The following is a 21,887-nucleotide window of genomic DNA, read 5'->3' on the forward strand; positions in this document are numbered from 1 at the left end:
GGTGCCTAAATCTTTTTAGCTAATTGAGTACTACCTAATTTTCCATTTATTTTTATGTTACGTTTACTTTCCTTCTTGCACTAACAGAAAGAGTTGCTATGGTTTATTACACGAAAGAAAAAAAGAAAAAAAAATCTTTTGGTCTACAAAGCTAAATCTTAGCTATAATTTGTTCGCTTCGTAAAAATTCCTTTACTGACGGCTCTTCTAAGTGGTTAGGATACATTCATTAATTAAATTGACAACATAGTACTAGAGGTAAATCCATTTCAATTGTGCTTATGGAATTATTTAAGACACATTAATTTTCATTCATTTCTTAATTGTGTCACAATTGTCACCAAGGTTCCTGATTATCTTTTCATTTTTAGATCAAGCTACGCATTCAGAATATAAAATTTAAAAAGGGATAGGAAAAATGAGAATATATTAGAGCATGCATTGCTGTATTGCCTGGTTCACAACTGTCATACTCGACTCGATACAGGCGAGTAATTTTCAACTCAATTCAATATCAAAAAGTGCTACTCGCACATCCCTAGCATTTAGATTTCCAGTCTTAGGACATGCACAAGCCAATAGGTAAATCAACTCAATTTATCCATCCCTCACAAATCTACCATCAATATGCCATCATCACATTCTAGGGTATCAACTAGCCTCTGTTATTGACCATCCCGTAATGACTGCACCCTTTACACTTAATTCAATGGCTCTTTTATGTTAACTGTAACAAAAAAATTCATTACTATACCTCGCCTCTTAGAAAAACTAGGTAAAGGAATCTAAGTTGAGAATGAATAAAAACTGTTTAAGAACGACTCACACAAAAACTACAAACTAATTATAAAATCTAAATTACTATGAATAAAAATAATAAAAAATTATTGGAAGTCCAAAAAGGAAGAGTAACACACACTCATACTCCAAATGCATTTATTTCTGGGTAAAGCTAATGGCCATTATGAATAATAAGCCAACAGAGGATGGGATGATAGATACTTGAGACATCAATGAGGTTAGCACTCAAATAAGGACATGTAATTAATAGATTTAATAAAAAATATTTATAGTATACAGAATATATTTATACACTAAGAAGAAATGGCATAAAGTAATATTTCACATTTTTTGCATTTATACAAATAGTGCGAATAGAAATATAGTGACAACATTTACTATCCCTCATAAGAGCAAGCAATAAGCCTTGTGACATTAACATAAGTTAATCAAAATGCCTCACTTTCTGAAATCCACAGGGTAATGTAAGGAAAACAAAAAGATTTTCCATATTGTAAAGTATAGATTTCTCAATCTGATAGGAAACATATCAAAGAAATTTCCATTTGATAAAGATATCACTACTGGAAAAGTCTATAATTATTCGCAAGCAGTATATAAAGTTCCTAAACACCTTTTCTAGTTTACACAAACACAGAGGATGAAGATTTTAATTGTAAAATAGTTCACTCTCATAATAAATTCAATAAATTTTTCTTCCACACCAACAATTTAGGAGTTTAACCAATACCACAAAGTTTCTTCACTAGTTAAAGTTTCCCTAAGCAGTGATTTAATAAAATAAAAACAAAATGTTTTCTCTATAACACCTATGGGAATCTGATTTTTCTTTTAAGTGGCAATAAGACAGTTACACCATCCCACTGTTCATGACTAAGGAAGTTTGTCCAACACAAAATTTTAAACTTTGAGAACTGGTTGTGGCATCCACGGAAGACCGCCGTTCGAGGACATTTGGGACCGTGGATCACCATGGTGCGACAGGTAAGGTGCCGTAATTGAGTTCATTCGGGAGAGGATCTTACGCGAGGGAATGTTTTGATTTGGAGGGTAAAGAATTTGGCTGTGCAACTGCTGGGGGGGCGGCAGCATGAAAACGGACCCATTTCGCTGATCCCCTGCATGCGGTCGTAAGATGGTGGGCTGACTTCCCCCAACATCGCCACTTCTCATGCTGAGGCCATCGTTGAAGGAAACGGGTGAATTTGTACTCTTCTGTTTGGCTGGAAATTCTGGATGCTTAAAAGAAAAACATAGCTAAATTATATTTCAACTCTTAATTGAAGTTTAATGATTGGTTAGGGTGGGTGATTTGCTGACTATAGTCATCCAAATATCTGAAGATACAGATTGAATTTTGGGATTGAAAAAAGCATGACTTCACTGTCAAGGGTTTCGTTATATGACAACGATATGTGGGTTGCATCTTCAAAGGAAAATCCAATTGTTGTGTGTGGTTAACCCAGCTAAACTTTCCTATAGCCATCCACTGCAGTTCTACTTCCTGTTTATTACGTGAATATCAAAAAATTATCAGTTAATGCAAAATACTAATTTTATTCTCAATAATTTGTTCTAAAGGGTCACTTTATTTGCCTTGAGCCCAAGCACAGAATTTGTTGTAGGGAGTTTTCGTAAGTGGAGAGGTTAGTTACGAGATATTTTTTTTGTGCAATATCCATTGGACGGGTCTGGGACTAGCCCAATGACTTCGAAATATGGAAGTTTTCTTACAATTTTGTTGGATGGGGGTTCATTTTATAGAGGTTTTTCTGTATAATGTTTCACTGAATAATGAAATGAAATCAAAATTTGCAGAAAAAATTGGCTCTGGATCCAAAACTTAAACAAATGATTTATTCAATGACAATAAAATCATATTGTTAATTTTTGCAATTCCAAAGACAATAATTATGCTCACAGTAATTCAATGATTTTTTCATAAAATAAGCATAGACTAAGACTGGTGCAAGTGAATAACATTACTGAAATGTTGGCATTATTCTGAATGTAAAAAACTATTTCCTGAACATGACTCCAGAAAAGACAAATTGTAGTTGTAAAAAAGTTGTGATAATAATAATTATAATACAAAAAAATTAATAATAAACTTCATTCCTTAATAATACAAGCTAATAAATTGAACTATTGACATAAATCTCTTAATTTAATCAAAAGAAAATACTGTATTTACTTGAGTACATGAAAATCTGGAGGAGCCATGTAAGCCACACACACTTATTTTTTCACCGACATTTCTGGAAAAAAGGTGCATGGCTTGCTCAAGAAAATATTGCAAATGTAATTTTCAACTGCCTTTCAACTTTTCACGTAAAAATGAATTATGCAAATAACAATAATGAAGCTTTAAAAGCAATATTTTACAAAGAATTTTTTTAATAAACTTACCAATGAAATTGTGGAACCAAAATTGCAATTAGGGGGTTTTCAAGCAATACTAAACAATTTAGACCCCACTCAATACTGAGTAATGTAAGAAGATTTATGGTTAGGGCCTAAATTACACACACGGAGACCAATGTAAATAAAATTCTTTTGTGTTCTAGCGAGAGCACCGTCATATCATTCAAATACAGTGGAACTTGGTTAGTACGTTCCTCCTTAGTACATTTTCCTCCTTAGTACGGCGATTTCCCTCGGTCCCGGTACCATCCGAACAAAATACAGGTAAAAGAATTTGGTTAGTACGTTTGAAAAAATTGCGCTTTCCTGGTTAGTACGCTCAATTGCTTGCCGTGATGCAACCCGCAACTCGTTCTCTAGTGTCTTCTTAAGGGTCGCAAACATCTGAATACATGATTTAATTTATTATTATTAGCCATTAACATTCTTCCATTCATTCCACATCTCTTTCTTCTACCGTAATTTATCCAAATGCATTTCTGAATTCTTGTGACGTGCTGAATAATAAAATGCGGCCATTTTTCGGGAATGTCTGACTATGAAAAACTACAGCCAATAAGAAGCCCCAATTTTCCCCACCCCGAGCTCCTCGCCTTCTGTTGCCTTCGGAGCGCTTGGGAGTGCCCACTGCTGCGCACAAAGTTCGTGAGTGGGCAATTGTTGCTATTGCACGAGTTATCATGATGAAGAAATGAGTCTTAACGGTATTAGACAATTCCCACATTATCTAAAGCAGTACTGCTCCATAAACTCGACGTCGTGCGTATTTACTTGACTACTGTTGCGGGAGCAGACGATCCTCTGGATCTCCACGCGAAGCTTAGCTTAAAAATACTTGATCTCGGAACGAAAGCAGACGACATTGGACTAATTTTGAAAGTAAATTTCAACTGTTTAATATAAAATTTTCTTGTAATTACGTCGTAATATAATAATCTTGCGTGTCATCAGTCGATATATCGATCGATTTCACAATCGAAATGGTATCATTCCAGAAGCGAATGTCTACGGCTGTTGCCGTAATTTGAAAGTCAATATAATTTTGCCCAATTTTTATGATGTTTAAAAAACCAGTTGACTTACTCCGCGTTGTTGCTATATTCTCCGAGTACGCTGTGAGAAAGAAAAATGACTTGTCTTCGCTTGTCTGAGCTTCACTCGTCCTCGTTCTGTAAATATATATAGGACTAATCACGGGAGATAGACGCCGTAATCATGAAATCGTCTCCGGGATGTCCATGAAAAATTGCGATTTTTATTCACATGGTATTGTTTTTCATGGTAGCGCTCATTTTCTTGATTTTAAGTGTGAAAAGAGTTCAGGAAGGCGATCCTATGAGAACTACCGATAGTAATTGTAATTATGACGACTTTTTCACTGATTGCAATATCCCCGACTGCTATTATTTACTTTCCTCGTTAGTACGTTTTCCTGGTTAGTACGTTGATTTTTCGTGGTCCCTTCAGAAACGTACTAACCAAGTTCCACTGTAATAGGAAGTGAGCCTATAAACTAAATATAAACAAAACCAAGGGTTGGCAAATTAATTTCTACCAAATAAAGTGAAACCTTGATCTATTGTTTTTCTATGGGATGAAAGAAAAAAACAATGAATGAAGAAAAACAATACTCCAGGGAACAATAGATGCGGGAGAAAATTACATTGTCTTTATTCCATTTTATTTGTGACCAGGAACAACAGTGTATAATGAAATCGGGAAAACTATCAATGCGGGAGTGATAGATCGAGGTTCTACTCTACAAAAGATGCAGAAAAAAAGGGCCATTACCAAAATGCGTGCACCCTCAGATGTCTCACAGGAACGCGTCTCCTTTGCATTCTCCTTGCTGCAGTCTTTGAAGGATGCAAGAGTGCAATATGATCCCTTGTGCTCACCAAACCTATTCCAAAAGAAAACAAAGATATATTGGCAATCAATCAGCAAAAATGTTATTCCACATGACAGTGACCTCAAATTACGAATTTCCCTGACTTACCCCTGATACTTGAACCTCAGCTGAACTATTGACTGAAGGCTTAAGTAAAATTTCAAAAAGATCAATTAAATTCCTGCCTATTCAGGTAAAAGTAAAAAAACCTGAGAGCAACTCAATAGAAGGTATGCTATAAATACATATACCTTAATTCCAAGCATATCTTTAAGAAGCTGGAATTAGGATGCCACTGGTTGAACATAACCTTTAGATCTAATTTGAATTCTTAAAATTTTGTTGATTAAAGAAGCAAAAAATGACATATATTTATACATACAGCAGACTCCCAATTACCCGAGAGCATTAATCCGTGTTGCGGATCACCTGTGCATTATTAGTTCACTCTCCCAATGTTTTCCACGATCTTCATGAAAAAAAAAATAAAATCGGATGTAACAGCAGCAGGGTGTTTGCATTTTAATGCATGGCTACACCAGGCCTATTATTTCCATTATAACTCACTTCATAAAATGGAATTATTTTATTTTCTTGCTCACAAGATATGTTTCAAGTTTACTTGAACATCAGATTTAGCATTGCAGATGATGATCAGCAGTGGAAAAAAATCTCTTATGGAGTATGGAGTGGAGTAATTTCAGAAGATTCTTCTGAAGGGCAGGTTTCGGAAACCAGGAATTACACGGAACAGTAAAAAAACGAGTGCAATCACATTACTGTAGCTGAGAAGATTGCAGGGGGAGAAGAAAACTCTTAACGATCCCAGAAGGCAATCTAAAATAACGTAAAATGTGTGTACACAATAATAATTTATTGATTTACGTAAATGATAAAAATTAGAACAAAATAAAAGTGAAAGTTTGTATTACTTGTGCTTTCTGATTATTTGTGCCACCTCTACCCATCATTCGCCCGGATAATCAGGAGTTTGCTGTACATTATGAATGAATTTATTACTCCGAACTTAAATGTACACATTTTTTAACAACACAAATAAAAGGAGCTTTAGGTAGCTTCAATGGTAAAAAAAATCAGAATGGAAGCTACCATCCTTAAAATTAAATACAAGGCAAGCCCGAAAACAAAGAAAATATATATAATTTTCTGAAACATTATCATTATGAATGCGATACGTCACAAAACAAAACAAACATGAAAAAAAATCTGAATGGATAAAAAAAAGACCATACAAGATATTTTTTAAATACATGCTCGTTTGAAACTTACAATGTACAAAGAACAAAGGAGAACTTATAGACAAAGTAAATTTCTTTTTCTCCTTTCACAAAAAATATATAAATATATTGCACATGATAATTATACAAATAATAAAATACACAAATGGTTTCAAAATGGAAGAACACGATTTTTCTCTTTATAAGACATCAATTCAATATCCAAAGGAAATTTGCTTCAAAATATTAAAAGACTTTTTTATGAAAAGCTGATCTAAATTAGATTAAAATCACACCCATATGGACACGGTATTGTCACTTTTATTGCGAGCAGCCTGGTTCAAAATTTGGTAGTAGGAAGGCAAATCGTATGAAAAGAGTTCTACTGTTGAGTAAGGGAGGAGAGACTCTTTGAAAGAAACCACTTCCTACTGTTCTCACACAACTTCAAACAAAGCCAGAGAACCTTTCTCGTGCTTAAGAGCTCCGAGCTCTCCAATCCACTTCCATTTATGATATTTTATAAGACAATATTCTCTTGCTTAACATGCTTAAATAATGTCAAAAATACATCATCTCACTCTACAGTAGGTCCTCTACTTCCGGACATTCCAGTTACGAGCTTTCAGAGATACGAACATTAACAAAATTCAAAGGTGACTGACATTTCAAATTTGGTGCCTTTGAGATTGGCCAATGCAATGCTGTTTGGCTTAGAGGAACTCATACCTTGGGCACAGTCAACACAAAGTATTGGGTAAAGTTCAACCATTGTGAAGTCAGGAGCTGTTCAGCGTTTTACCCATCTTTCCTTCCCACAGTCAGCAGAATTTTTTCGGCTCCAGCAATGTCGTACACGCAGCTAGATCAGTTTCTCATCATCGTGCATTAAAGCAAAATTGTAACAGTATAGCATATTGAGAGGATAATTAGAATATGGTGAATTCCTATTTCTTTTTTACTGCCTATCTCAAAAGATTATTACTATACCATTTTTCTGAACTGATGTCGGCTGACCTTGAGCGTGCTCGAAACCCACCCACTATTCTAGCCAATCACAGGAGAGCGATAGTAGAAAGTGTGTAGGAGCCCGCAGTCTCTCTCCGAACTCCGTGCAGTGCAGATCGCTCTCCAGCTAGCAGTGTTGCCAAATCGAATGGCTCAGCGTTTGTCTGAGAATCTTCGGCCGCCCCCGAAAGTACCGGATTGGCTACTTGCTATTTTCCACCCAGCCGCCATCAGTTCGGGAAAATGGTATACTGGTACATATTTCACCCTTTTATTTTTAAATGACGATATCTATTTTTCGCTATTAAATGGTAAGTGAAAAATTTCAAGTACACGAAAATGCGAAGGCTAAGTATGAATGCTGGGAAAAGCCTGTGTGACGTCAATCTGATTCCGGCTGCAGCCATGTGAGGCCACCTTGGTGCGAGCCTATGAGTGTCGATACAATGCAGGCTGCTAGCAGGTAGCAGAGTACCCTGCTAGCATGTAGCGCTTGGCTTATATAAGGATTATTAATACCCTATCAAATGAAAGAAACTTTCGAACCATAGGCAAATTTAATAGGTGAGTTTAAGAGATATTTCCCTGAGCTCTGTGCCTCATGCATGCATTGGCAATCTCGGACGATGTAAAATTCCTGACTAATCGTGCAGCATCTAGGTCCCTGTGACCTCACGTGGAGTGGCATCGTATGGGTGCCAATCTGGCCTTTTTCAAATGAGGTTAAAATTGACCATTAACATTCTTCAAAACTGGGATTTCTAAAACCAAATAATTTGTGTATAATGAATACACTAATGGTGAGTAATGAATCGAAATCAATGCCATTCGTTTTCTTTGATGAAGGAACTACCCTATTCATGATGCCTTGCTTAGGTTATTCAACTCACAAACAAGGTCTCCGAATCGATCTTGTCCTCATGTTGAGGACTTACTGTACTTAGAGTATTGTACACATTAACATTTCATTCCAATGAAGATACAATAACAATTGACCAAAGCCAATCTGATACACGTTTGGTCCTCATACGTGACTCATTTAGCAGCTGACCTCCAGAAGTGGGCAGCATGGAAGTAGGTAGGCTGAAGGTCAGTTGGCAAGAAAGGAATAGGAGTGAAACATTTTCCATTATTCACATGTAACTTGATGCTTTCGTAGTGAATTGTGTACTAGATATTCTTCTATGCCTATATTTATAGCTCAAAGAATTCCTTCCGATGAAGGTATCCCATACATGTGTTTCATGACGATATAACCAACAAATCGATACCTCCGCTGCACAAATGCTCAACAATCGCCCACCGAATCAAATCCGCTCATCTAGGACTACTTGGGCTACTAGATGAGTGGATTTGATTCAGTGGGCGATAGTTTAGCATTTGTCAGTGGAGGTATCGAAATGAAAAACTATTTTAAATTATAACACACTTACCGACAGGCAACCTCTTCAGGATCAACCCACACTGTAAGCTCAGGTGGTAGGCGAAGATCTTCGTATTTTAGTCCACAGTCCACAGCCGCTTTCTGAAGGACTGGATCAGATCTATCGGAACCATTCAGTCGAATGCATCGATATCCTTGCCCACGAGCTGGACGGTCGGGAAACCAATGGCCTTGGAACCTTTCAAGCAGCAATTCAGACAGCCTGCGCTCCAAACCCTCAAGTTGTTCAGTATTAAAGTTTTCGTTTCTCCCTATCAGGCGGACTGTAAGGTGAGAAAGGAAAATATATATTTGAGGATTGCACCCTTCAGAAATAGTCTTCTGCAGTATTTTACTAGTGTAAATTGTACATTTCAACGTTCCATTTAAAAGTTGTGATTATTGCTGGACAGTAATATGCTAAAGGTATGCAATTTCTGCAATAAAATGATACACAACAAGGTGACATACTGGGGGCCATGCAAAATCCCGATTCAAGAGTAATCTAACTCAAATGTTATAGGTGAAAAAAAGAGAGCTCTTAGTTTATTGCAACGAAGTTCCTAATGACATTCTATTCTAACAAATCAACCTCTAACATCACAAACAAAATGTAATCCAGCTGAAGCCAAACATTTTCTTCTTCACTTAGTACCAATGAAAGTAACAAATTTTAACTAAAATCATTGGCAAGTGAGGACCAACCTCCTAATAACCATAGAATTAGAAAAAATAAAAATAACACAGTTAAAATACTTAAATCAACCATTGCATTTTCGTTCGAAATCGAAAAACCAAACACAAAAAGATTTTTTAACAAAACAGAAATCGAAACTGGCAGCACGGAAGACAGGTAAATTTTCTCAGTGGTGGATACTTTGAAATTGCCTAATAATGAAAGGCAATGGCAAAAACATAATATTACATTTACAACTATCATGGATGATTAAATAAAATTTACATTATCTTGTCAACTATTTGTCTGAGTCATTCGGCTACAACCTTGCCATGAATTTTACTTCAAGTGTCATTGGTTTATCTAACAACAACAAACAAACAACAAACCAGAACAGAAGCATTTTAGGTTGTACCACTGACCCTCATGCCTATTTTTGCTCTATTTAAATGCATATTTATGTGGCAAGTGTGAAAAACAATAAACATTATGATAAATTAGAATCACTTTGAGTACTACCCACCCACACCCTTTGAGTACTACCTACCTTTTGCCTTGCCCAAAGACCCTGCGCAATAGGGCCGATCGGAAAAATCGATTTTTTCAAATCCATCTGGCCCAACGAAAAAAATTTGGGGGACTGACCAAAAATAAGGCCTGAAAATTTTGAGACCTCTAGGTGAACCCCTGACCCTCGCTAAAATGCAATTTAGGGGGGGAATGCCAAAATTGGAAAAATATAATATGTTATGGTCATTCCCTATTGATTTTGCCGAGTTACTGCCATTTTAGAGCAAAAATTTCATGCATTTTGAGGTATCTGCCACCGTTTTGCCACAAAATGCCTAATTTGAGTCCGAGTCCGCAGAGAGAATATTCCAACGCCCACGCAGCATTGCAGATACAAGAGCAGCAGGCCATTCTCGTCCCCTCCCCACTCTCTTCTCCCCCTCCCATGCCTCGAATACGGCAAAATTCATCCCGCGTGTGCTGCTAGGAGGGCATTCATCCTTGATAATATAGATCGGAAAATGGTAGAAGGTAAAAAAGGATGCATAGTGAGAAGACTTGTCCCTTATTTGGCGCCTCGTCGGCATTAAACAAATCGATGTTACGAACTTTTAGAGAAGTGATGAAATATTTTTAGATCCGAGAACGCAGGAAAGGAGCTTGCGGTCAATGAAAAGGCCTCTCAAGTGGCTATAAAGGTGTGCGAACTTGGATATGCACTTTTATTCTGGTATTGTCCGACAGCTGTGACTAAATGGACTTTGGGTGAAGGCCGCTCGCGTCCCCTCCCCACTTGCCTCTACCACGCCCTAAATGCACCAAAATTCACACCAAGTGCGTTTTTCTTCATTAGTCTTACTAATATTAGATGTTTCAGCATCATCTGGTGAGGAACAATCACAAAATAATTACTCAAATATCTGCTTTCCAATCAGTATTTCTTATGTCAGTGTCATTCCTCGTCTTTCGCTGCTGCCAACAAAGTTTTGGTAAATTCTTTCGTGAATCTCTTGACCGTATGTATAATAAAAGGAATATTTAACTTCAAATTTGAACGTTCATGAATAGATTTTTAATTTCCACAGCGTTAAGGTCAGATATAACCGGAGGTATCGTGGTCTCACTCCAATATATTACCAGCGGTTAGTCGTTAATGTCGATATTAAAATCCAGCAATTAAAAAAATCTCGGATTGGTCGCCGAACGCATCCTTTAAGCAACACAAATTGGGTCCCTAGATTACCCTCCCAATGTTTATGTCGCAAATCTAAGTCAACTTAGTGCAATTAGCAAATAGACCACTGTAAGGGATGAAATATGATTTGGTGCTTTCCCAGTGAATGATGTGGGCAAACTCTTTTCGGGGTTCAACAAATTTATCCTTGAGAATGAGCCCCGAGTCGGAGCTTGAAATGTTGGCCATTATGGAAAAATCAACCCGGTGGGAATCCCAAGACGAGTTTACCCACACTGCAAGGATGTTGGAATTATGCTTGTAGCAGAGGGATGATGCCTTTTTGGGCGGTATTCACTTGGTACCATCGTAATCAAATCCTTTAACCCTTTCGCACCTAATTCCACACCTGTGCGGCGAGGATTTTTTTTCCTCAACTACGAATGCCACACCAGGGCGTCCTGAATGTTCTTACCCTAACCACCGAATACCGCGCCTGTGCGGCACAGGTCGAAAAAAGTGACCGTGGCGGACACAATAGACCCACGGATGCAGTCGCCCCTTGTGATCCGCCTTAGCGCGAGCCCAGCCCCTTCTTCGGCCGCTCAGGTCGACCCTTTCCTATCCTCTCCACGCGGTCAACTACTGTTATTTGCAGTGTGTTTTCCAAAGAAATATTTGTTGCTTACTTCTGAAATCCAATGCTAGAAATGAATTCATCTTTTTTTGCTGACCACATGGAAATTTCAAACGAAATTCTAACGTAATATCAACAGAGTTATAGAACAACTAGTATATATACTAAATCCGTCTATATAAACGTTAGAACTTCGTTTAAAATTTCTGCACGCTCAGAAAAAAACACGAAATTCATTTTGAATTTAAAAAAATCGATACGAACAACAAGTACTAGCATATATTCTGCGTTAATATTTTAGCTAGTTGACCGCGGACCCGTGCTAGGAAGGGGCTTTTAATCCCTCTAGGGTCTGGGACAGAGGCCGAGGAAAAGGATCAGCGCCCCACCGAGTTGGGTCCAAAAATGTTTCGGGAGGGACCCACTGCCTTTAGTCGACGCGGAAAGGCTTCGTACAGAGGAGTAAAGAAAACTTTCAAGAGACTCGTATTGAGGAAGAATTTCCTTCAACGAAGGTCCGGCGCGAAAGGGTTAACTAATATTTGATTTTTCAGCATCGTCTGTGGAGGACCATCACGAAAGAATTGCTCAATGATCTGCTTTCCAGTCTGTTCCCAAACGTGGCATGGAGGTGAAGTGGACGGAGAGACTAGGTACGATGAAGTAATGGACATGCTGTATGAGCTTCTAGAAGATTTCTTGAGTGGTCAGGTTTGGATGGAGCAAGTACTGGGCGAGGAGGGGATGTTGAAAACAATGTTAAAGGGCAGAATGTTAGGTAAACAAGGGAGAAAGGAAGATAATAGGATTTTTAAATACAGTAGACTTTCGTTAACACAAACAACCTTACTATGAATTTCTCATTTTTACTAAGCAAATCATGGGTCCCGACGAAATGACTTTATTACCAAATTCCACAGATAAGTAACGACATTTAGATGGATATACATTATGCTACGATATAATCATTCGCACAATATTTCAGTATCCACGCTACATCATATAATAAGCTTCATTCCTGAGGAATCATGGTGACCCACTCATTACCACTCGTAAATAGGCCATACAGTAAGTCCTCTTCTTACAATGTGACACTGTGTGGGATAGAGGAACTCGCACTTTAGGGAAATTCTGAACAAAGTATCAATCCACTGTGAAGTCAGGAACTTCCTTCCAGTGAAGAGTGAATTTTTTCTGCTCCAGCCGCACCACACACACAGCTAGATCAGTTTGTCACAATCATGAGTTAACACATTGTAATGCAGTGTGGCATTCTGCAGGATACCATTCTTTTGGATGCCTTGCAAAGGATTATCTACTTAGAAAAGAATTCAATTAACTACCAAGGTGTTGGAACGAATCTTATTCCCATGAAGAGGACCTACTGTATTCAGGAAGATATCAACCCTTGATTGGCTAATGCAGCAGCCAAGGAGGTTGTGTTTCACACATGGTCGTGTTTGACACCATATGGTCATGACAATGGGAGGACGTAAAGAAACTGCTAAATGAATTTGGAGGGAAGAGTTTGGCAGCCGAAAATTATGTTTTCCTTAGGATCACTTCTCAAGGAGATGATGATGAGATATGTAAGACATTTACCTCTTTAGTAGCAAAAATTTACAGAGAGCACCATTAAATTTCAATTAAAATGATAAGAAGCTATTGTCATTTCAGATCCATCTTTCGTCAGTTTGATTTCCATCAAGCTATCCCTGGGAGATGCAATTGTTCTACAGTTTAATTACAGTTAAATACTTTTTAGTATTTTATAAATGATGTGTTATGATTGAGGAAGTGCTGGAATTAATGACATTCACCTGCATTCTTCTATTGATAAAATCAAACAAATGAACTTTTTTATATATTAGCCATAATTTAATTGTATATATTATACACATGACTCGGAAGCTATTCCCCAGGGCAACTATGAGTACGGGAGATTGAAGAGATAATAAATTATGGCAAGGTATGTTTTTTGTGATGATTCCTAAAAGAAAGCCTGTTGTGAATTTTGTTATTATTTGGTTTTTCAGTCCCGTGAACTTTGTAATAACAAGGGTCTACTGTAGAATGAAATGGAGTTGGCCTCATTGTGAATTGAAGGGGTAAGTCTGTGAAGGGATACTGCCATAATATTTCGTAAATACTCCATGCAAACCTACCTTAATTGGTAGAATACTTTAACAATAATACTGCATTTGGTACTTGACAGAAATAAATTAAGAGTGGTATAATTAAATGTTTCTTTAAATTTTCTATAGTAACTTTAATTTCACAACTCATATCATGACATTTTGTATTATCTTCAGGGTATTAAGAATCATCTCCCACCTAAAAATAATACCTAAAGTACCGTTTTGAAATCAAGAGTAGCATTTCACTTTTCAAAACATGTGAAAATTTTATCAGTTTTAGCCTGAAACAACTTTCTAAGACAGTGACATTGGGCCATTTATACTTGGAGATAAATTTGGGCCATATTGGTAAAAAGAACCATCTAGATGCACGAATCAAGCCATAACTGTAAATAACTTCAAGGCTGATACCTGGACTAACAAAAAGATTGAATGCAAAAATGTGAGCAAAAACAAAGACATTCTTGGACAATGTCTGTCTAGCAGCATGAACCATCTAGCCCAATTAAGCCAATGAAACCCTGCTGAAGAAATAGTATGTCTAGGTGTATGGTACCTTTCAATAACCTTTCACGAATTCAGGGGATCTGGGTTTAAATGTTGATCAAAACAAATTATTTGACCTCAGTAGAATATTCGTAATTCGTCTAACTCAGATAATCCAGGAAAAACATGGCAACAGAGGGAAACCTAAAGGTTATTGGGGAGATTGAGAAGACACTAATTGATTTCATTGTCAGTACAACGATTATTTAGAATAAAAGCCTAATCATCAGTTTATTTGTTTCCCAGAAAGCAGGCCAAAAACAACTTTTTTCATAAATGTCACAGCATGTTGTATTGGAGTACTTTTGAGGCTTGGATATGCCCCAATGGCACTGGAAAAATCAGTAAGCTGCCACAGCATACTCTCATTCAATTCAATGTCATTCTCAAGTCCTGATATAATTTTAGCTGTAACCAGAATTTTTTCTGATGCTGCTAATTTTTCTCCCCAAAGAATGCATATAGTGGTAGTATCCACCAAAGTTATGACCAGAATGTTATTTCTTCAATGATTTTATAAAAAAAATTCAAAGGAATCGTGGAGAAAGTGAATTCCATGACTTACTTCATAGCATCTAAATCTAAAAATGATGGCTACAGTTGTAGTAATGGCATATCTTTCCCAATCTAAAATTAATGGTACAAATAGTGATCCTAAACAGATTAAGTTGACCAAAACAATAACAGCAACATACATCACTCAAGAGCAGTGCTTAATTTTGGCCGGAATGGCATTCTGAAAACACTCAGGGAACGTAAGGTCATCTCAATTTTTTTTCAAAATCTTTGTCAAATCTTTTCTTTATGTTTGGTAAAACACGATTCCTCATTTTAACTTTCATTACAACTTTTAAAAAAATCAGAAGTTTTAGGGGGGAGAGGCTTAAATTTGAAAATTGTGTGGATTACTTGAATGCGTTAGTATGTGTTGCAGTACTTAAAATTTACAAAAATTAAGCAATCTACATGAGGATCGCAAGGGAATGCATGACCATGAATATACAACTAAGGATGAAAATAACCCCATGAGAATCACGACTTGTTCAAAAGGTGGATAGAGAGTTGATAAAGTAATGTTGCTTTCCAGAAGCACGTACGGTATCAGTGTTTCCCTGGCATAGATTTAAAATATCTGGTCCACAAGAGGCTTACCAAGCCCTTCGATAGGTGATCGACGATTGCTGATTCAACAACTTATTCGATAACTTCCCAGTCCGGTAAAACTTTAACAAAATTAAACCCTTCGAAAGAGGGAGGATATAGAAAAATATCGACTCAAATGAGGATAATTCATGACTAGACAATGGAAAATCATATAACTAAACACTACCACAGTGGAAATTGAATAATTAATAACAATGCGCGTCAATTGCCTTGTCTCTCACGCCAATACCCATTTGATTGTCACACAATCAATCCGACATATATTAGAATTGGGAGGGAATGCGATACAAAAATACTGTGCAAAATGTGTTAATATTATTTCGCTTTCACGTCTATACCACTTGAGGCTTGAATTTATGCTGTAGCACGTCAATTGGACATTAGCTTCTAGACAGAGAAAGCTTAATATGTTCACCACAGCACCAATTCAAAGTTAATGCGCACACAATCATCTAATAAATTCTTCTGTTCCAAAAATCGGCGCACTAGAAATGCTCTAAACCTTCCACTAACACACACTCTAAAACATGTAAACACTGTTTACCCAGTGACAACAGCGTTACAGTCTTATGTCACCTTACTTACCTAAAAAGACAACTGCCGCGGAGATTTCTTCTTTCATGATGAGGTATGGATGTATTTCGCTTGGTCCTCAACACGGTCATAAGTACAAAAAAGTCCTTTCCTTCGAGCGAGGCCTCCACAGTAACTATGGAAGGCCTTCGTAATAAATGCGACGTTTGTTCACAAACTACACTCACTCAAGTCCGAAATACTCCTCTGTGTGTGCTGGTTCTTATGAAGCGACTTTCTGGCGAAAACGGCTCAAATGCTTCGATTCTGAAAGAGAGGTTTAACATTTTACATAAGATTAAATGTATGTGGAATTTCAATGCATTACTTTATGCTCCACTGATTGTTAACTAACAATCGCAAACAAACAAAATACATCCGCAGCCTTGGCCGATTACACAATTGCAGCAATTAACCGCTATCAAAGGCTCTACGAACAAGTCGCCGCTTGCTCACGACATGAATCACCAATCGATGTCCAACTTGCCAACTCATTCACTTCGCTAGCCATTTTGTAAATATACGGAGGTTCCAAATCGTTCCCACAGAGCTATTTTCGAGACAACAAACGCCCCCAAAACAGTAGGATTATCAAAAAATCACGACCAAATTGTTAAGCCAAGGGATAATCTAATTACCTGCACAAGGAATATCCTAGGAGACAATAACGGGAAACTTTCACAGACACGTCTGGAGTAGGTCATGCACAGTCGATAGCAATAGTGGCGCTGCCTACAGATACACGTGCTTGGTGTTTACGATGATGTCAGCATACGAAAGTGAAAACTGGTTGTCGACCCCTGCAGAATTATAGCTAGGCGTACTCCTCATCTATCTAATTAAGAGTTACTTGAGTGGTTAACCACGTAAGCGATGGTTTGCATCCCGCAAAGCATCTATAACTACGACAGTGTGGCTGTGTCGATTGACTTATTAATGTCAACCTTGTTGTCATTACCCGGTGTCAAATAACTTCAAATTTCTCAATTATACCCGCGGCAATATTCATAGGGGAACCCGAAGTTTAATACGAAGAAAATATGATACTAAATTCACAACACTAATCATAAGGTAGAGCCAGGTGAGGCTTCATGCGAATAATTAACAAATTTCCTAGGTAAACATAGGCGACCTTGAATCGAAGCAGGCTCTTTATTGACATTTGCGTCGTTCAGAGATATGGCTGTATAGTACTGAAGCATAAATTATTTTAATCGATCAATAGTGCGGAGCGGAGAAAATTGCCTACTGCTAACTGATTATCCTAGTAAGTATAGACAGAACACAAGTTGTAACAGTCATTCATAAGTGTTACTTAACTAGTTAACGAATCTTGTGAACTGATTGAGCTAGGATTTTTTACCGCAATGATTTACATTATCGCAGAAATAAAGAATTCTAATTTTGGGTACCGACGTCCTTGATCAAGGGCAGGATTAGTTATTTCTCGTAAGATAGAGTGCATGGCCAAGGCATGTTGGACTCAATAACTAGATGACCCTTAGGAATTTCCAAGGAAAGAAATTGAGATTGGAATTTGGAGAAGTCTAACCAAATAAACTAAAATGCTTGAATAAATTTAAAAATTCGTGCAAGTGCACCTCCCTTCCCTACTAGTGGTCCACCACGGGGGCACAGTCTTGGTTTAGACTGTGAGGGGCTGGCCTGTAGAGCAAATAAAAAAGGAGAGTTCCCAATAATTAGGGATCTTGCAAGCTGTGCAGGATGAGGAGGCACAAATATGAGAGCTCTTTAAAATAATTTATTAAATCAGCATTGGTTTTGATAGTGGGCAATACAGTGAGGAAAACTTACAGCTGGTAGGGGATTATCTACCAGATGCATTCCTAATTATACATCAAATTTTCATGGAAAGTCCAAATAAAAGGCATAATTTAAGACTTCTAAGCCTTAACCAATGGTCAGCAATATACATAGCCTCCAAAAGAACTCCACATGAGCAACCATTGCTTACACATCATCTCATACAATGCCAATGCATATTGGGTAATTGCAATTCTTCAATTCAATTCAAGTTACAAACGACATCCATTTTTGATTAAAACAAACTCATGAAAATAAAGGAATTTCAATTCTGAATACGCAACTTAAATTGTAAATATCAAGGAACGGGGCTTTACCATTTACTATGATGCAAGAGAGGATAAAGAAAAAGCATCCAGAGGCCCAACAGGCAATTTATGTGTTTTGAATAGTTTTTTTTTGTTAATTTCGGACAGGGGACATGGTGAACCTGTAGGTACTACTACGTAACCAAGGCCGTAGCCAGAAAATATTTTCGGGGGGGTTTATGGAATAGTAGACAAACATAAAATTATTTTTATAAGATAAATAAAATAGCATATACGGTTAAATATATAATTTATTATAAACCCTTAAAGGAAAATATAAAAATATTATTATAAAATTGAATTTAGCCTTCTAGCTTTTTTGCAGCGACCAAATGAATTAACTCCTCGGTGTCGATGTCAATTCTGCAGTCCCTCAGGAGGCTCACTCACCTCTCTACTAATTCACAGCACTATTATTTCACACACTGCACCTACAAATTCGCTTAGATAATTATTGACTTAAGTCGCATTGGACTACTATATGTCCCTGCGCCACTATATAATATCGTGTGAGCACCAAGCGAGCATTAAGTATCTATTTAATTTTTTTCATTTCGGGGGGGGGGGGATCAATTCCCCTTGATCCCTCCCCTGGCTACGGCCTTGTACGTAACTGACCCAGGGCCGGATTTACCATAAGGCAAATTAGGCACATGCCTAGGGGTGTCGCAGTCCAAGGGGGGCCTTCTGTCACCTCATGCGAGAGGCTATGCCATATCATTAAGATCGTGGAAAGGGGGCTCAAGTGAGGAGGGGCGCTCAATGGAAAGGTGCCTATAGCGTAACTTGGGGTAAATCCAGCCCTGAACTGACCTAAGATTGCCGTTCAAATAAAAAAAGAAGCCTTCAGACACGCCCAAAGATAAATCCTGTAGGTGCAAGGGGGCCTAGGAAAGCTACTAACCCCTGGCCTAGGCCTGGTTACACGATACATAGACACATACAGGTCAATGTCTCAATGTATGAACACGACAATGCACCATGTAACCACCCAACTTGTGCGAAAGCATGAATGGAAAATAGAACCTGTTCTAATTTGGTTCATGCATTTGTACATGTTCGTTCCGGTCCACCAAAATCATTCACGCAAATGTACAGTAACTTGTACGTGTTAATGTACCGTGTAACCAGGCCTTTACACCCCACATACATAAAATTAACTCATTCCAAGTGGCCTTAGTTAACTAACCCTCACCTACCCAAACCTAAGATTGAAAAAGTGTGGTAATCTGGTACAATTTGTATCTAACCAGTGGCGGATGGGGAGACTATAGGCCCCCCCCCTATAGGATATCCAATTTACACTAGATGGAATGGTAATTTTTTTCCGACCCCCACTGCTGCTGGGATTTTAACCTCCACTTAGCCCCCCCCCCCCCCCTTGTCCCTATCCTGGATCCACCACTGTATGTAACCGTATACCAATATTAAAAATGCAAAGGAATCGCCTAGATAAGAAAATTAGTATGTAATACCATTTTATTAAATCACTTATTCCTTTGATAAGGCAATACGAAAATAGCACTAGCAGTACGTTCAATAAAAAAAATCTGCGAAAACAAGTATTCACATACTGCTAATAACCCCACAAACAAGAATAAAAAAATTATTTTACCATTGCTGGTCAGATAGCACAATTTACATAAATGGCATGTATGTCCCATATATGGGTTTTATGGACAAATGCAGCAAAATAAATAGTGAAATAAAGTCAGGTGGTATTCATAATAGTAGGAATACAGTCAAGTGGTGCCAAGTTGGCGGTCCGCATACTGTCAGGCAAAAATGGCAACAGAACACCCACCTCACCCCTCAATGCATTCAACCAAGATTTTCATCTTTCTGCAGTGCCTCTTAGAGTTTTTTTCCTGACCATAATCTGATTTCCCTGACTTCCAATCCCCATTTTCATTTCCCTGACCGGTACGAACCCTGAAAATGCCTAACTTACCGATACGCTTCAACTAATGGTAGCCTAAAGATGATTCAAGAGTTCAATGTAGATGTGGGCCAATCTGATCACAGAAAATTTTCTCATCAACCAAATGTAATATGCCTAATGGTACAAAATCAGTGGTCTGCATCAGTATCAACCAACCAAGGAAAAACCTCAGTCATTATAATAGATTGATAAAAGGTGTGATATCCCATAGTCACAACTTTCTGTGATATTAATAAAATCTCTAAGCTATGTTTAGACCCCTCTCTCAACAACTCTAAGGATTGTTACAGAACCTTTTCATGAGAGAGACCTTACATCAAATTTCAAGGAAAATACTATTTTGTTGCAATTAAAAATAAGTACAAAGCATTATCTCATGTAAAAGTTTTAAGAGAGACAAATATTTAACCATATACCTCTTATAAATTTGTAAATTAAAATAATGACATACTTGAGATTCATGGGTGGAAATATATTACAACAAGGAGAATACCAAATATTAATTGCAAAAAAACCCTAGAACTGTGCCAACTACTTATCATCAACCCCAGCGTCTGGTGCCTTGAATTCAAAGACAACATACGAGATTACTACATAGCTTTCTTTTCTGTTAGGTACAGCGTAAATTTCAGAAGTTAAACTTCAACACTGATCTGAATCCGATATCAATGGCCGCACTGAAAGCTACCTTCATGAATTCAAGTCGTTTCTGCGGACTACTGCGGTTTCTATTTAGTATGCATAAGTAATGCTGGACTCAATCTGACCTGTTAGGAGATTAAATGGAAACATAGGTAGGGAATAATACACGACTGCGTCAAATTAAGACAAATATTATAGAACAGCAGAGATCATTAAATACATGTTTAATTGTATTCAATAGTGCTCAACATACTAACATCGTTTTCCAGGAGTATTGAGCTACAAATTCAGGTTCGATACTCACCTTCCAAAAACCCGACTCGACATGTAGATTCACATAAAATGGTAGAAAATACGACCAAAATAATAAATCTGTAATTCAAGTAATGATTCAAGCTGCTGGTGACTCTGAGGCGGCTGAGCTGGTGGTGCTCAAGTGACTGGTTGTGACAAAATTGAGGAAAGGCATTGAAGCACACTAAACTGGGGAAAATACCTAACAAAACAGCAGCATATAATCCCTCAGTATTGAAACACAGATAATGATGGCAGATGTAAGTTCAACGAACCCGGATACCCTTCTCGGTATTACTAATCGAGGCTTTCGGACAATGGTTTACACAGTAAAATGGTCCTGACTTTACCAAAGGGTTCAGATTACAGGGCAAATAATGAAAGCCTCTAAACAATTAAAGCACAATTACTCTGCGAATTAACCGGTGGAATTGAGTAATACTGGTACACACACCATAGACCCTCCAACTCACCGCGAACCTCAATGAATACACACAACAGATTCCTGCAATCCTCAAAACTTGACAAACTATATTTCAGGCGAAGATATAAATATTCGCTAAATAGTAATTAGCCAAAGGCGACTCCTAAAGAAAGGCAGGAACCTGTAGGGCTTCGTTCAACGGGAGGTGTACTTTTCTGTTTACTGGTTTACGGGATGTTCCAGAACATAG

General features: G+C 37.6%; 1 protein-coding gene across 4 annotated transcripts; it reads right to left on the reverse strand.

Annotated features, from left to right (window-relative positions):
- Positions 1-1,039: 1,039 nt before the first annotated feature.
- LOC124166382 (maternal B9.15 protein-like) lies at positions 1,040-21,887 on the reverse strand. 4 transcript variants are annotated; one of them, XM_046543890.1, is made up of 5 exons: positions 21,687-21,887; positions 16,216-16,470; positions 8,796-9,069; positions 5,017-5,128; positions 1,040-2,040 (listed from the first exon to the last, which is right to left on the reverse strand). In XM_046543890.1, exons 2-5 carry the CDS (start codon positions 16,250-16,252, stop codon positions 1,702-1,704), a joined length of 762 nt encoding a protein of 253 aa, XP_046399846.1. In that variant the 5' UTR covers positions 16,253-16,470; positions 21,687-21,887; the 3' UTR covers positions 1,040-1,701. The 4 variants fall into 4 exon arrangements, with proteins under 4 accessions (XP_046399846.1, XP_046399847.1, XP_046399844.1 ...); XM_046543891.1 differs by lacking the exon at positions 21,687-21,887 and adding an exon at positions 21,224-21,653; XM_046543888.1 differs by lacking the exon at positions 21,687-21,887 and adding an exon at positions 16,842-17,236.

Source organism: Ischnura elegans, chromosome 10 (genome assembly GCF_921293095.1).
Source record: "Ischnura elegans chromosome 10, ioIscEleg1.1, whole genome shotgun sequence".
In the NCBI taxonomy this organism is placed as follows: Eukaryota; Metazoa; Arthropoda; class Insecta; order Odonata; family Coenagrionidae; genus Ischnura; species Ischnura elegans.

Coding starts and splice junctions, on each gene's coding strand:
- LOC124166382 (XM_046543890.1), bottom strand. CDS start 16,252: ATGAAAGAAGAAATCTCCGCGGCAGTTGTCTTTTTAG. Junction 5,129..8,795: donor CCTGAAGAGGTTGCCTGTCG/GTAAGTGTGTTA, acceptor CTTTTGGAATAG/GTTTGGTGAGCACAAGGGAT. Junction 2,041..5,016: donor CTGAGGGTGCACGCATTTTG/GTAATGGCCCTT, acceptor TTTTCTTTTAAG/CATCCAGAATTTCCAGCCAA.